Consider the following 16,554-nt stretch of genomic DNA (forward strand, 5'->3'; position numbering starts at 1 on the left):
TAAAGTTATATAAAAGATCATATAAACTTAATGTTCTCAATCACAGCACATGCTGTTTACCGCCTAGTTAATTTTGATCTTGTCAGAATCAGCCAAAAAAGAAAATTAATAATAGTATATGCATGCCTAATATAATTTTATGATGGAAAAATATATTTTAAACTACTAGTATATGATATCAAGGTACTTTGTTAAATGAACCCAGCAATTGTTCGGTTTAATTGAAATAGTACAGTTTTTTTCAGCCTATACATGAGTGATCCCACCAAGCATTCAAAAGACTGTATATTTTCAACTGATTTCATTTATAAGTTTGCTACAATTAGATTTCACTTAACAGAAATGTGTTTTGAAAATCATTAGTTAGGCTTTGATTCCTAAACCCAGTATATAAAGTTTGACATTTATTTCTGAGTTGTGTCTGAGAAAAGTAGTATGATGCTAAGTGTTCTCCTGTTCTGCATGTTCTTTTCTTCTGCAACTACACAGGAAGCAAAATGCGTAAGTTAAAAATCTTTCATTCACTTTCCAAGGAATATATCAACTAAGCTGTACTTTACAAAACTCTAAACACTTAATTTCATCGACGTTCTAAATTATCATTCTTCATTTGTCCCTTTTTACGTTTTTGATCATAGCGTCACTGATGACAGGAATTGACAACGTTTTTTCGATGATGAAAAAGAGGTAAACAGATTATCATCTTGAATTTGATATCAAATTTCATTTTTTTTTTTGTGATTTCTTTGATCGCTGAAGTTTCCGGCAGAATATTCTATAATTTTTGTACACTACTAATTTTCCAACGGTCAGATAACCCGATATAAACATAATTATAAATAGCCTCAATCATGTGTGATATTATATGAATTTTTAAGGTCTGTTTGATTTCATGTTATAGGTTAAACATATATGTAAATCATCGTGTTTACCTGTATAAATTTTGAATCAGTCGAGATCAGTTATTGAATATGTATGAGTGGTGTCTACTTCACATATCATTGTTGACATTTTTTTTTAATAAATGTTCATGATGACCAAAAGACTGCAATAATTCTTCATTTAATGTTAAATACAAATTTGAATGAAAATTCGCAATGCAATAATTCATGATCGATGCTTTGAGCATAGTCTGTCGAAATTGAACCAAATTACTATTGTAAGCGAAATTATATGAACTTCAATGTTTTGTCTTTAAATATTGTTATAGTATAATTTTTTTCAGTTTCACCTAGTTCAACGATTTGTGCTCAACAAATGTTGGTCGTATACGTCTGATGATGGTTGCTTTTAAAGCAACTGCTAATGGTAAACGGTCACAACACTTAAAAGAAGTATCTAAATTATTTGAACATGTGTTGGTTAATATGATAATAAAAAAATACTCTAATAATAAATCATCATAAAATGATGTGATATTCACATTGTGTTATCGTCATAGAAGCGGGAGGTTTTGCTAGCCACAAAACCAGGTTCAACTGACCATTTTTTCTTAACATGTCCTGTACCAAGTCAGGAAAATGACCATTGTAATATTATAGTTTATTTCTGTGTGTGTTACATTTTAGTGTTATGTTTCTGTAGTGTCGTAGTTCTTTTTGATACAAGAACTGTCATATTCCTGACTTGGTACAGGCATTTTCAAATGTAGAAAATGGTGGATTAAACCTGGTTCTATAGCGCTAACCCTCTCACTTTGAAGACAGTCTCATCAAATTCCGTTATATTTACATAATAGACACAATGAATAAAATAGTCAAAATATGGGAACAGCAGCCATCATCGTGAAATAATTTTAAAAGGAACAATTTAACAGAACACAAAAACATCTACTATCTACAAACCCATTCATTCGTTTGCATGTCTGACGTCAGAAAATTTTATATGTCACTTTAATTGAGGTCTGGAGCTGGCATGTCAGTTAACTGCTAGTAGTCTGTTGTTATTTATGTATTATTGTCATTTTGTTTATTTTCTTTTGTTAAATCTTCTGACATCGGACTTGGACTTCTCTTTAACTGAATTTTAATGTGCGTATTGTTATGCGTTTACTTTTCTACATTGGCTAGAGGTATTAGGGGGGGGGGGGGGGTTGAGATCTCATAAACATGTTTAACCCTGCCGCAATTTTGCGCCTGTCCCAAGTCAGGAGCCTCTGGCCTTTGTTAGTCTTGTATGATTTTCAATTTTACTTTCTTGTGTATAATTCGGAGTTTAGTATGACGTCCATTATCACTGAACTAGTATACATATTTTTTAAGGGGCCAGCTGAAGGACGCCTCTGGATGCGGGAGTTTCTCGCTACACTGAAGACCCATTGGCTTTCGCCTGATCTCACTAATGCTTACAGCTAATTTCCTAATGTATGTAGATCAATACTTTGGTTAGCTTGCTTGCTTTGTTTGTATATTTTGTATAATTATAGTTTGATAACGTCCAATTGAATTTAAATATCATATATACAGGTTTACATACCTATGTATGAAGATGTCAATCTTAATTGCAAAGCTTGAATAAACATTTATACAAACAAAGCAAGGAAGCCAACCAAAGTTGTACCCTACATGCAGTAGGAAATTATCTGTAAGGCAAAACATATTAATAAAATTCTCAGCGAATGTGAATTAAAATCAAAATTTTCGGTGTTTAAAACTAAATTGTTGTCAATTTAACTTATGACAAAAACAATTGCTCCAAAAAATTATAAAAAAATCCATAAAATCTTTCCCTTACATGTAGCTACAACTATGACCGGAAAGATTGGAAACAAATATCGATTTTCATTGCTGGCAACAACCTTGTATTCGTTTTAATTTCCAAAATGAGCAATTTAGAGTTATAATATTTTATTCTGTTGGAGAAATCTTACTTAAGTTTGTAGTTTTCAACGGAAAATTATTTCTAAATAAATTTTTGAATTAAAAAGCTTTTGTTTTTTATATTTTATTACTGTCTCGTTTATTCAAAACACGTGAGGTAGTAATAACAGGGATTGTATTTTATGATAGATGTATAACGTTTTAGAATCAAAAACTTTAATTCATATATTATACCTATAACTTTAATTTCCTTATATCGAAATAATGAATTCACAAACTAGATGGAATAATTTCTATACATTCGTCTTAGTCGGGAAAAATAATAGTATAAAGAAGTCAGTCCATGCTTTTGTATGTCCGTCTGTTTACAGTAGCGAATGAAATTCATCTGAAATTGAAGCGACAAAAACACACATCTACTCTGATATAGTCAAATACTCTGTAAGTTAGCCAGTGTGCCATCTTTCATTTCTTTTCTTTTTTATATTCAATAATTTTGCTTATGAGGGGCAGAGGACAAAACAGACTTTCCTAACAAAAGTGGCGTGAAAAGTTATTTCAAACAATTTTCCATTCCGACGGATGGTGTTTCTGAAGGTTAATATTGTGCGGCAACAACATCATAAGATCTGATACTGATACATGCATTTAATCTCTTGTATTACCGGATAATTAATTAGGTGAATATAGGTGTTATTCTTGGAAATTTAAATGTGGGTTTCAAACGTCCAATTTGCGATTTTTTTTCAAATAGTGCGCCAGCAAGGAAAGTTTGCAATGTTCTGAAGAAAGACAACTCTTTTCTTCAAAACGAACGAGAAAAAAACATGAAAATTACTCATGACTTTTTTGAAAGGTCGGTGACATACACTATTTTGAAGAGAACACATGGCACTTTCCTTCTTGAAATTTTTATGAAGAAATCAATGGTAGATATTTTCTAATACTAGAAACGTTTTTACATTTTACGTCTAATATTTGGCGGGAATGAAATAAATCATATTTTTAAAGATCAAAACAATATGATACTTAAAAACTCTTGAACCTGTATTTAATAGATATAAATCTACTGTTTAAGGTGAAACAAGAATTATGCTTGTAGGTTTGATATAAAGGATTTTTTTGAGAGTTTAGATAACAAGCATATATTATGTTAATATTCGGGTAAACACGAAACTGAGGTTGCTATAGTGACAAAACTAAGTCGGTGACCCCCAATTTTTTTCATCATATTTTGTTCCTCAAATCATGAAATATCTTCACACAAAATTTAAAGGAAAAATCACTGGTAAAAATGAATAGGCTGTTTGGTCTTTAAGGAGGTTCGCAACTCAGTTTCAATACAACAATCTTTCCATAACACTAGCATATATTAATAGGGGATTAATAAAGGAACCAAAGGAGAAAAAATACATAGGTCAATGTGCTTGTTTTCGAGATATTAGCCATTGGAATTTTGGCGGGAAAATCTTCTCTGTTGATGTTTCGTAGCTTTATTATTGACAAGTTTAAGTTCTAAAAAAAATAAAATAACAAGGATTTTATAAAACTTTAACAGATGGCATACAAGTAAATGATGTCTAATAAAAAAAAAAGTATGGGGGTCAATGGGCAAAATTTTTTAAGCATTCAAATGGTAAAAACCAGAGGATTCCGCAAATCTGACAAAAATTCCAAAACATGACAACTAACATTCTTAAGGTGGTACCTAACACTACAGGGAGATAACTCTGTAAAATCAGCAGAACGTTTTAATGACGTTGTGTTGTTAAGGGAATATTAAGCATCTCAATGATCAAAATAAGTGTATGTCAAACTGCTATATAACCAGTGAAATTTTTCTGATTAAATGGGTGGTTCAAATTTTTTGAATTTTTTATATTTTTGTTAAAGGGTCAAAGTAAATACTGTGTCAAAATTTTATGAAAACTAAACGAGCCAAATTAATTTTAGTGAAAGTGTTGGGTACCACCTTAAGTATTAAGTATTAAAGAACAAATTAGATATGGAGTTCGTTCTAATAGAACAGCATTAAAACAAATAACAGTTAAACAACAGTACACAAAACACAACATAGAAAAAGATTGACAAAAACACATAAGGGATGATCTCAGGTTATCCAGAAGAAAAGTAACATTTATGTCATCAATCAATGTCAAGCGAATAAATCTCTGCCAAAAGACAAAGACTACACTTAAAAAAGTTTAACCCACAAAAACACATACATTTTAAATCTTTTCATATAATGCTGCAAGAAAGATTTTGGTTTCTTTTATATTTTTCAGATTTTTCTAAAACACGTTTTGCAAACAAAAAAATCAAAACCACTGCTTCTACTTCAATTTAGTATGACTTGTGCTAGTTGCTTCGTGAAAATAAATTTCTATGTATCAACATTCTGGAAGCGCCTGCATACAGAGTCTATATCTCTCAGTTGATACGATGTTCCAGGGGGTTATAATTTCTTTATTTAATGAGACAGTGAAACTCACAGATCGAAAATAAATTGACAACGACATGCTTAAAAAGTAAAACGACAAACAAACAAACATAGTACACAAGACCTAACAAAGAACACCAAAAACTAAACACCATGAACCAAACTAAAAACTGGAGGTGAACTCAGGTGCTCTTGAAGGGTATGCATATGTGGTGGCATGAACATCGGTAAACTACTATCGCCTGAATTCGGCATTTTATTGTAAAAAGTTTTACTAGCAAGAAACAAAAAGCATGTATTAAAACAAAACTAATTTACATACTAGACGGCAGCCAAAAATGTAAAGATGTTCTATGGTTATCTTTCTTATGTACGACTGGTCATGCGTATTACAATAAGTAAAATAAAGAAAGAGAGAATAAATTTTATCAAATCAAAATCAAAATCTAATCATCCATTCATAGTTTGAACAAGTGATTGCCTAAGGATGACAATTAATTTTGCATCTAACACTCCTACTAAATAAAAAAAATATGTTTGGTCGTCCAAATGTATTAGATATGTGTGTTGGTATGGATTTGAGGGACTTAATTTCCTCGTATTAGTTCGTCAGTGAACAAATTTCAATATTAATTTTTGTTTTACAGCAAAAAATTCCCAACTGCCGATTTGCAGACGGCCTTCGTATCACTATGGAAACATTGATACACGTGAAAATGACCATCCCTCTGTGTTCCGTGATTTAACAGAAAGAGAGATTAAATGTCTACTGGATTTTCTGTATTCTGACACAAGTTTAAACCTTACTGTCGCTGAAAAGGCTTCAGTTACATCAAACTATATCTTTGTTGCTGATCTATATTTACCTCCAAAACAAGATGTATTAAAGTATCTTGATAATGGATTTCCTCAACCTGAACGAGAAGCCCGTGTTATGATTTTCCGAGGAGCTATAGCAGAACCAGATGTGATAGAATTAATCGTTGGTCCTCTATCAAACCCTTCAGGATATAGACATGTTCCATACCAACCTACATCCCTCCCGTTTATAGACAGACCTTATACTAATAAAGCAGACAGTATAGGGAAAGTCGTGGAATTCTTAGACAAGAAACTTGGTGACATGTTGTTTCATTTATATGGAGGGCGCTTAGTAAACTGTGGAGACAGATGCTTGATTAGTAACTTCGTTCATCAGTTGACATCAGTATTATCTGGAGTTGAAAAACGAAGATTTTTTTGGTCGTTAAAACATGACGTAGAGTATAATTTAATGAGACCTTTAAATTTTGCCTTTTTGGTAGAATGGGATCTCGATAAGTTCTCGCTCCCAAAAATATGGTTTGATGGACATTTGTTTTCATGTATAGAAGATGTTCTTCAGTATTACCAGACATATAAGCATGACATACAAAAAGTTCCGTTTCCTGACGTCACACAAAATTCTCGTCGTATTGTAAAGTCTAGAGGCATTCCTCCATTTAAGACGCCCTTGAGGGATCCCCAACAGGTTTCCCCCGATGGTAAACGATATAATATAAACGACAGACATATCTCCTATGGTTTCTGGGAATTCGATGTTGCAGTTGCCCCTATGTTAGGACCACGGCTCAATGACATTCGATATAAAAATGAACGTATTGCATACGAGATTAGTTCCCAGGAACTTGCAAATATGTATTCTGGTTATAAGCCTTCGGAATACACAGCTTTTTTCCTAGATAACAGATATACGACAGGTGCTTTTGCGAAATATTTAGTTCCCGGAGTTGATTGTCCATCCGATGCTACATTTATTAGTTCTTCTTACAAAATGGAATCAAGCGATGAACCACTTGTCAATGCACATTCTTTTTGTGTTTTTGAACTGAACAAAGGAATTCCACTTCGAAGACATCATGCATACCGTAAATTTGTTCATAGCTTTTACGAAGGTGCTGAGACTATTGTTATGATAGTAAGAACAATTCCGACCGTCCTGCTGTATGATTACACGATGGATTTCATATTTTACCAAAATGGCGTAATGGAAACCAAGGTAACAGCTTCCGGTATGGTGGCGACCTCGTGGTATGGACGGGAAAATCCATTCAGTTTCCAAGTCGATGATAATCTTATGGCACCTTTGCATCAGCACATGTTCCACTATAAAGTTGACCTTGATATTAAAGGTACGAAAAACAGATTTGAAACTCTTGATATTGAACCTGTTCTTACTCCAAATGAAGTAAGCGAGGATCCTGATGCCACTATCGTTCAAAATATGTTTGTTAAACGACTAAAACATTCCGAATTACAAGGAGCTACCAAATTTGACTTCAACTCTCCAAAGTATTTAACCTTTGTTAATAATAATGCAAAAGACAAGTTTGGCAACTCGGCAGGATATCGATTAGTGAATAATGGAATGATCAAAAACATATTACCTCCAAATGACGGTAACAACCCAGCGGTCAGCTGGTCACAATATCAAGTGGCAGTTACAAAGTACAAAGACAGCGAACCAGCAAGTAGCAGCTTATTTGCACATTCTAAGAACCCTGTCTTCACTTTTCAACAATTCATCGACGATGACGAAAATATTGTAGATGAGGTAAAGTATTTAGTTCTGTTTGTTTAGGTCACGCATCGTTGTCAATATTTAGGAATTTGTTGCGATTTTGTCATGAAATGAGAGGTTTAGCTAGCTTTGAAACCAGTTTAGATTCACCATTTTCTACATAAGAAAATCCCTGGACCAATTCATGAATATGACAGTTCAGTTGTTATCTTATTGTTTCATGTGATTAAGCTTTTTATTTTGCCCTTTGATTAAGGACTTTCCGTTTTGAATTTGCCTCAGAGTGCAGTATATGTTTTTGATTTTACTTGTTTCTGTGATTGACATCTGTAGTAGCCATTACTTCGGTACTGGCATGAAAATACGGATTTTTTGTTTTATTAAAATTTGCTGTTACAAAATGATAGAAATTATTATAAATTAAGAAATGTATCTCCCTCATGCAAAGCTCTGATTTGTTTCACGGATTTGGCTATACTCTTTGGACCTTTTGGATAATAGCTCTTCATCTTTTATATAAGCTTAGGATTTCAAATATTTTGGCCACGAGCATCACTGAAGAGACATGTATTGTCGAAATGCGCATCTGGTGCAAGGAAATTGGTACCGTTGATTTTACTACACTGTATTGTGAATACTGTAGAGATACATAGATTAAGGCAATTTAAAAGAATTTCAAACATGTCCGACCTCAACATTCTATTATGTAGAAACCCCATCCTGCATTAGAAATGAGTTATCTTCAGTTCCTGTGTATCTTGTAGTTTGGAAATCTCGGGATATCGTTGGGTAAGAATGTTAGCATATTATATATTATTCTCTTAATTGTTAATTTCTTGTGCATTTTTACATAATTCGTCCTTGAAATACCTGGCCATAAAAGAGAAAATGTCATATTTATGTCCTTTCAACTCCATGAACTCAAATTAATTCAAACTGGAAAAGGGGGGGGGGAGTGAATGTCATGTTTTACCACTGTCGTATTCTTTAGTAGTTTTTATAGATTCAATGTCGTTAATGCTTTTGGCTTTACTGTTTAGTCTTCCGTTATTTTTTTTTAGCTTCTTTCACAGTATTCTTGATTAGTTTGAAGAATAGAGGCTTTTTCTGTGATAAATCAGATCTAGAATTGCTCTATTGACATGTCTGCTTTAAACAGGCCAGTTTACATAATTATCTGCCTTTGATGGCATGGCATGCAAAGTATGTATTTAAAGTCAACTATCATACGGTATTTATTCATAATTTACCGGAAATAGTCCGAAAACCATAACGTCAAACTCTGCAAAATTAGTCCCCGACTAAAAATATTTACTCTATAAAGGTATTATGACTACTCCTTATGTATGCACTTTACACATAAATGTAACACATTTTTTTAGCAGTCTACGGTCGTACGCTTACCTTAGCTTATTAACTTGAACATAACTGAAGTAACACCAATTGATCAAATGCGCAAATGGTTGAGTATAAATGCTGGTACTTGTAATGCTATGAATAGTTGAAAGTTAATGTCAGGTCTTAATACGAATATTCACCATGCCCATATTTCCGACTGGCCGTCATTCCTGTTACTACACACAGACCTAAACTAGACAGTCTTACGTTGTACAAAGAAATTAATATTCATTTATATCTCTTATATAGATGGATTCAACTATTATTTGAAGGTCCTAACTTGTCAAAAAATCTGAAACTCATTAGGCATAAGACTGTAAAAACATATTCTTTGATTTAAAAAAAAATCGGCTTTGAGCCTTTTTCTAGAGGTAAATCCAGGAAATAGATTCAGATGTTCAAGTATTGTTTTAATTTTATTTTTATGTCATACAATTTATGATTTTAACTCAATTACTGAAGTAGGGAGGATTCATCCTTTTTCGTCGGATACATATTTTCAAGGATTTCGAAAAAACACTAATTTAAATGCGTAACAAATTACAATTTTCTCATAAGGTTGTTTGCACACTTTTGCAATACCACGAAATGTAATGTCATAAATCTACGAAAATTGGTACAAGCTATAAAACAAGTGAAACTACAGTAGCTAAATTACTGGAGTAATAGTCTACACTTGTACATTTTCATTGACAGGACCTAGTTGCCTGGGTATCAATGGGCATGCACCATATTCCTCAGAAGGAAGACTTACCCGTGACACATACAACAGGTATGTCTCGTAGCTTCTTTCTATTACCATATAACTACTTTGACGAAAGCCCAGGTATAGCAGTTAATAATGCAGTAAGGATAGATTCTGTGGAAAAAGATGGCAAAACAGAATCTGTTGAAATCCGACGATATGGTACTAGGAATTATGTAGACTGTATACCAAAGAAAAATCCATTTGAAGCGGAACTGAAAGAGAATCCATGTCTTGTAGTACAATGCTAAATTAAAAAAAAAAGTAACCTATAGTTGTTTAATATCTGTAACATTTTGGTCTTATGTGGATAGTTGTCTCATTGGCAATCATACCACATCTTCTTTTTTATGGATTCCATATTAATGAAAAATATTAACCTCTTCACTTTCAAGTGAATGATTTGCACATGTATATTTATTTATTCGACTGTTCATTAAAAGAGGAGCGAAAGATACCAGAGGAACAGTCAAACTCACAAATCGAAAATAAACTGACAACGCCATGGCTAAAAATGAAAAAGACAAACAGTCAACTAATAGTACACAAGACACAACAAAGAAAACGAAAGACTTAGCAACAAAACTCCCATCAAAAACCGGGGGTGATCTCAGGTGCTCCGGAAAGGTAATCAGATCCTGTTCATCATGTGGCAAATGGAAAAATCATAAGCTCAAACACATCAGACAAATAGAAAACAACTGTCATATTCCTATATTCCTGTCATGGTACAAACATTTCTTTACGCAAGCAGAGGTCGTCTCAACTTGGTTTTATAGCTAGCTAAACATCTAACTATAAGACAGACGCACATTATTCCATTATATTGACAATATGTTTTAGCAAATCCAATATGTAATCATTACAGAAAATGAAATACGGCAGTGAACATTTTATTCTTATCTTAATCACGATAAAAAAAACAACTCTGTCAACGAAGAAAAACAAATGAAATATAAACACTCTATAGACAAAACACAACGACAAAAATGAAAGCAAGAATACAACAGTTTACAATTTATTCAAGTAATAGTTATTTTAATCTCACAAATTCTTTAAAAACCCACGAAACGAGGTAAAGACAACAAAAAAAAATGTTTTTATAATACTAAAATACATGAATCCACAGTATATAAATTGCGTCCTTTATTTACGATATAGTTATGACCAACTTTAGGTAAGTGCAGATACATCAGTAAGCAGGTAAACCGTGTCGTTTACAAGATGGTTCACAATAACGGATTGATTGACGCATTGAACTATTATTAGAATAGTATAATAGAATGCAATACGAATGGTGTCTTCAACCTATGCCAACATTCGATAAAAAATATATGCAACCTACAAACAAAATACAATAGGTGATGTTTGATGTTTAAACCATTATTAATTAATAACAGGTAAAACACAGTAAGTATTTTTAAGCACTTACTTTCGCTCTTTCAAAATTCAGAAACAAAAAAAATATTTTGCAAAATTGTTATATAGTGAAAATGAAATTAAAAAAATAAATAAAAGTATGACACTTGATCTTCCAAAAATGTTGAAGTAAGCACAAAATTAATAACAAATAATAGACAAAATTCTAAAATAGAACATTGAAAAAAAACCGGATTCAATGCTTTTCTATTTGTGATTTTTAAAAGACCTTTGAATAATGATAATGAAAGAAATATATGAACCCTACATCAAACTTAAACAAAAATATGAACCCTGGCCGTATAACATTAGTTAGAAAAATCTTTTATTAACCATGTTATCAGTGTTTTGTACTTTCATTATGGTTACAATGACTGATTTCGGAGGAATATATGTTTAATTGCTAGTATGCTATTAAATACTATTTTTTGTATTAATCTATTTTATTGGCGCAAAGGAAATGTTTTTTTTTCTTGAAAAATCGTTTGTAGCACGAATCATTGTAGCATAAAGCAATATTTCTTCTTCATTTAAGGTGGTATCAAATTTTCAAATTGACTTAAACTAATTTTAATTTAATTTTGACAAAACATCAGTTTTGTCCTTTGACGTAAATATGAAAATTTAGCACACTTTATCGGAAAAGTTCATTAGAAATATATATTTCACCTTGATGTTGTCAGTTTGTTTTTGACACACGAGTTTGAATGAATGTTCCTTTGACATATTTTTTGGGGGTTTTACAACGACATGTTAGATAATATGCAATATTTTAAGTCGATATTTGACAAGCTGCGTACGTTTCTAATAGATATATTATATGCCAGGCAAGACTTATAGAATGCATTATTACAATTGTTTCATTAACATTAACCTCGTGTAGCAAAAATAACTTCGATAACACTATTTTTTCTTAGCTTTTTCGAAAAGCTAATTTTGATATTGGAATTTTAGGTCCTCAGTGCTCTTCAACTTTCAACTTGTTTAGCTTTATAAATATTTTGATTTGAGCGTCATTGATGAGTCTTATGTAAACGAAACGCGCGTCTGGCGTATTAAATTATAATCCTGGTACCTTTGATAACTAATTAAAACTTTTCTTCTCGTATCCTATTTCAAAATTGTATGTCAAAGTATCTTTTATTCAGAAAAAGACATGAATAATCTATGCACATTTGAGAAATTCTGCTGGTGTATCTAACAGATATTTTGACTAAAATGACGGATAGAAATGATAATTATTAATGATTATTGAGTTTAATCTGTCATTATACATGTTACTAAGCATGTATGCCATCATAATTTTGTACTTTTATAATATCTTACTGTATTTGTTTACCTCAACTATTGTATCTGTATTAATATTGTATGTTTCTCTGAAAACTTGTATTTATTTTTCTAGACGATAAAGTATCTATCTGTCTATCTATTAACATTAAATCATGTGGGAATCATTCAAAATGGAAAAGGCCTTTTTTCACAGTTCAATTTGAATAAATGTCTATAAAGTCACATGACCATACTGAATATACATTTTTAAAAACAGTTTAGTTACAATATGAGTGTGAAAAACATTGATGAGGAAACAATTTTCATCAAATTTGTATTAGACTAAAATTTACTGCACCATATGGGCAATTCGAGGAACAATGGGATATTCGAAGTACCAAATTTGTAAATACGAACAGTGGCACAGTGAGTCCATGTGTAAAACATTTGGATTAAAACATCATACAATTGACCGTTTCAGCATCTAAAGTACTATGAGTAATTTCATTGTTCGTACCCCAAAATGAAAACAATTTCACGGCATTGAATGAATCTCCAGTGTTTTGTACGTTTTCAACCAATCAAGACGTTTTGGTGTACATTTTTGAAAATACAACCCAGAATGCATTATATTCTTAAACGGCAATTAAAAAGGATGTTTCAATACTGAATACATTTTTGTATATATCTTTTTTGATGTTCTTATGAAAGGGGAAATGTCACATTTTTTTTATATCTACTAACTATAAACTAGCATTAAATATTTTCAATTGATTATATATGATGTAATGTACTAATATATAGATAGATGATAATTATATGTACATTTAATTTGTACAAAGATAGATGATATTTATAAATGTAGATGTTAATTATTTATAATTGGATTTTTTTCCCTCACTTGTTTCCCCCAACAAATGAGACTGTTAAAATCGTGACCCCCTTAGTTGCTTCCCTGGGCAACTAAGGGCTTATGTAACAGGTGATTGTAAATTAAATATTTTTAAGATTAAAAAAAATAAATCCCAACAACATGTCCAGTAAATTGTGTCAAACATTGCAATATTATCAAAAATATAAATATATATTTTCCAAATAAAAAATCCAATGCACTCGTGTATCCCAAATAATGAGTTTGACTGTCCCTTTGGTATCTTTCGTCCCTCTTTGTTCTAATTTTGTTTTAGAAATATTTTTTTCAATTTTAATTAATAACCTTTAAAACGAAACATTTCTCCACCATTTTCTACATAAGAAACTTCCTGTACCAAGTCAGGAACGTGACAGTGGTTATCCACTCGTTAGAGCTTTTGAGTTTGCCATTTGATTACGGACTTTCGTTATGAATTTTAATTGGAGTTCATTTTTTTTTCTTCATTTTTTCTCACATCAAATCGTTCGTCTCTATTGATATAGCTGGTTTTTATTCCAATATTGTTTTGTGAATGTTTAAATGGTGATAAGGGGTTATATCATCAAGCATGTAAATTCTAACTAGTATATAATTGGGATAAGGGGGTTATATCATCAAGCATGTAAATTCTACTTATATAACTAATGGGTTAACTCCCTTTTCACAAAAATCAACCTACATAACATCAGTTCAGAATATGTACTTTAAAGAAGAAAACACAGACGAGAGAATCGTGTCTATAATTCGAATTAAGTTTTTAGATAACTGCAAACAAAATGATTTGTATAAGCTTAAATGATCTTTGACATGAAATTGTGATAAATATATATATAGACGTCGAAAACTTGTTTTGATAAAAGAATCTAAATTGTGCAGAGCTAAGTAGCACATTATTTCTGTCAAAAATTCATACTGTTTGAAGATTTTCTTTCTCAGCGGAGTCAAGAGATATGAAAGTTATTGCTAGAAACTAAGGAAGCAGGTGCCGGTACGGCGAAAATGAGAAAAGCCATTGAGGTGAGATTACCAATTATAATCTTTTGATCGCTATTTTACATATGACGACGTTGTTAATTTCATGTTGATTTCATGATTATTTCATTAATAACGGCACATGCTCCCTTAGTTTCTAGCGATAATTTTCATATCACTCGACTCCGCTGAGACAGAAATTTTCAGACTGTATGATCAAAGTGAAATTTCGTAAAATAGTGATCATTATATTTATCACATTGAGAAATAACTAAATCAGTGTGTACTGTTTTTGCGATTTTCATTAATTTTTCTTTGATTTTTTATATAAAATGTCCAATGTAAAGCTTCATGTACACAGACGAGACTTATATATCTCGAATAGTCAGTCTTTAATATCTCGATTGGTCAGTCTTTTATATCTGAATTAGTTAGTCTTTTATATCTCAATTAGTCATCTATCATATCTCGATTAGTTAGTTTTTTTAATATTTCGATTAGTCAATCTTTTATATCTCGATTAGTCAGTCTTTGATATCTCGATTAGTCAGGGTTTTTTTTTTTATCTCGATCAGTCATCTTTAATATCTCGATTAGTCAGTCTTTTATGCCTTATGCCTTTTGTTATCTATTATTCATGTGTTTCTTTGCCTAATACGTTCTGCTATTTATTTGTATTGTAGTCCTGTATTATTATGTTGTCATTTTAATTTTATATTTAACAATGCCATCAAAGTGCGAGGTTTGGCATGCCACAAAACCAGGTTCAACCCACCATTTTTTTCTTAAAAAATGTCCTGTACCATGTCAGGAAAATGGCCATTGTTAAATCATAGTTCGTTTCTGTGTGTGTAACATATTTACGTTGTGTTTCCGTTGTGTCGTTTGTTTTCTCCTATATTTGAGTGTACTTTAAGACGTGTCACGGTACTTTTCTATCCCAAATTCATGTATTTGGTTTTGATGTTAAATTGGTTATTCTCATCGGATTTTGTCTAATGCTTAGTCCGTTGCTGTGTGTGTTATATTTTAATGTTGTGTCGTTGTTCCCCTTATATTTAATGCGTTTCCCTCAGTTTTAGTTTGTTACCCCGATTTTGTTTTTTGTCCATAGATTTATGAGTTTTGAACAGCGGTATACTACTGTTGCCTTTATTTGGTGTACATTTTTGAAAATACTACCCAGAATGCATTAGATTCTTAAACGGCGAATTAAAAAGGATGTTTCAATACTGAATTCATTTTTGTATATATCTTTCTTGATGTTCTTATGAAAGGGGAAATGTCAATGCAATTTTTTTTATATCTACTAACTATAAACTAGCATTAAATATTTTCCCACTTTTTAAAGTGCTATAAAATTGAAACTGCTTAATAAATACAGGTAAAGGAGACAAAAAAATACAGATAAAATGAATACTTTATTCAAATGATTATATATGATGTAATGTACTAAAGGAGGATTGCAACACAATTTCATATAGCAGTCCTAAGTATGAAATTGTTCAAGTTATTATGGCATATTGTTATTCTAAATTGTTTTCCAAAATTGATCGCCCTGAAGATCATAAAAAACATTTTATTAAAATTAAGTATGTCAATAAAGGCTTTGATTTTGTAAATATTGCCGGTATATTTAACGACCATTCTGTTAAAGAACAAATTCCTGGATATTTTGACAATACTGAGCTACCTCTTATTTGTTATATTTACAAGAAATCTACCCGGAAATTTGTGTTTAATTATAGTCAATTGTGTAAAGATGTTAATATCAGTGAAAAAACACCTACTTCATGTAATTGCAGTAATTCCGAATATATTTATGGACCCATTTCCCATGTTATAACAGGAGATCTTTACATCGTTCAAGACCGAGAGTTAAATCATTCCTCAGTAAAGGACCTAAATATCGTCCCCCGTCTATTATTAATTGGAATGAGTGTCGTAATATCATCCACGACTCACTCCATACTTACTGTATGAAATGGATAAAACGGGAAAAAGCTGACAAAAAATCTT

The 16,554-nt window shown here is 31.6% G+C and overlaps 1 protein-coding gene across 1 annotated transcript in view; it reads left to right on the top strand.

The window, feature by feature from the left end:
- LOC139503985 (putative amine oxidase [copper-containing]) overlaps positions 1-10,213 on the top strand; it is a 49,502-nt gene extending 39,289 nt beyond the window's left edge. The window contains exons 2-3 of the mRNA XM_071294034.1: positions 5,907-7,852; positions 9,914-10,213. Coding sequence (XP_071150135.1) covers positions 5,907-7,852; positions 9,914-10,213 — 2,246 coding nt within the window. The remainder of the gene's footprint in view (positions 1-5,906; positions 7,853-9,913) is intronic.
- The last annotated feature ends 6,341 nt before the right edge of the window (positions 10,214-16,554 follow it).

The sequence above is a fragment of the Mytilus edulis genome, chromosome 14, assembly GCF_963676685.1.
Source record: "Mytilus edulis chromosome 14, xbMytEdul2.2, whole genome shotgun sequence".
Taxonomy (NCBI): Eukaryota; Metazoa; Mollusca; class Bivalvia; order Mytilida; family Mytilidae; genus Mytilus; species Mytilus edulis.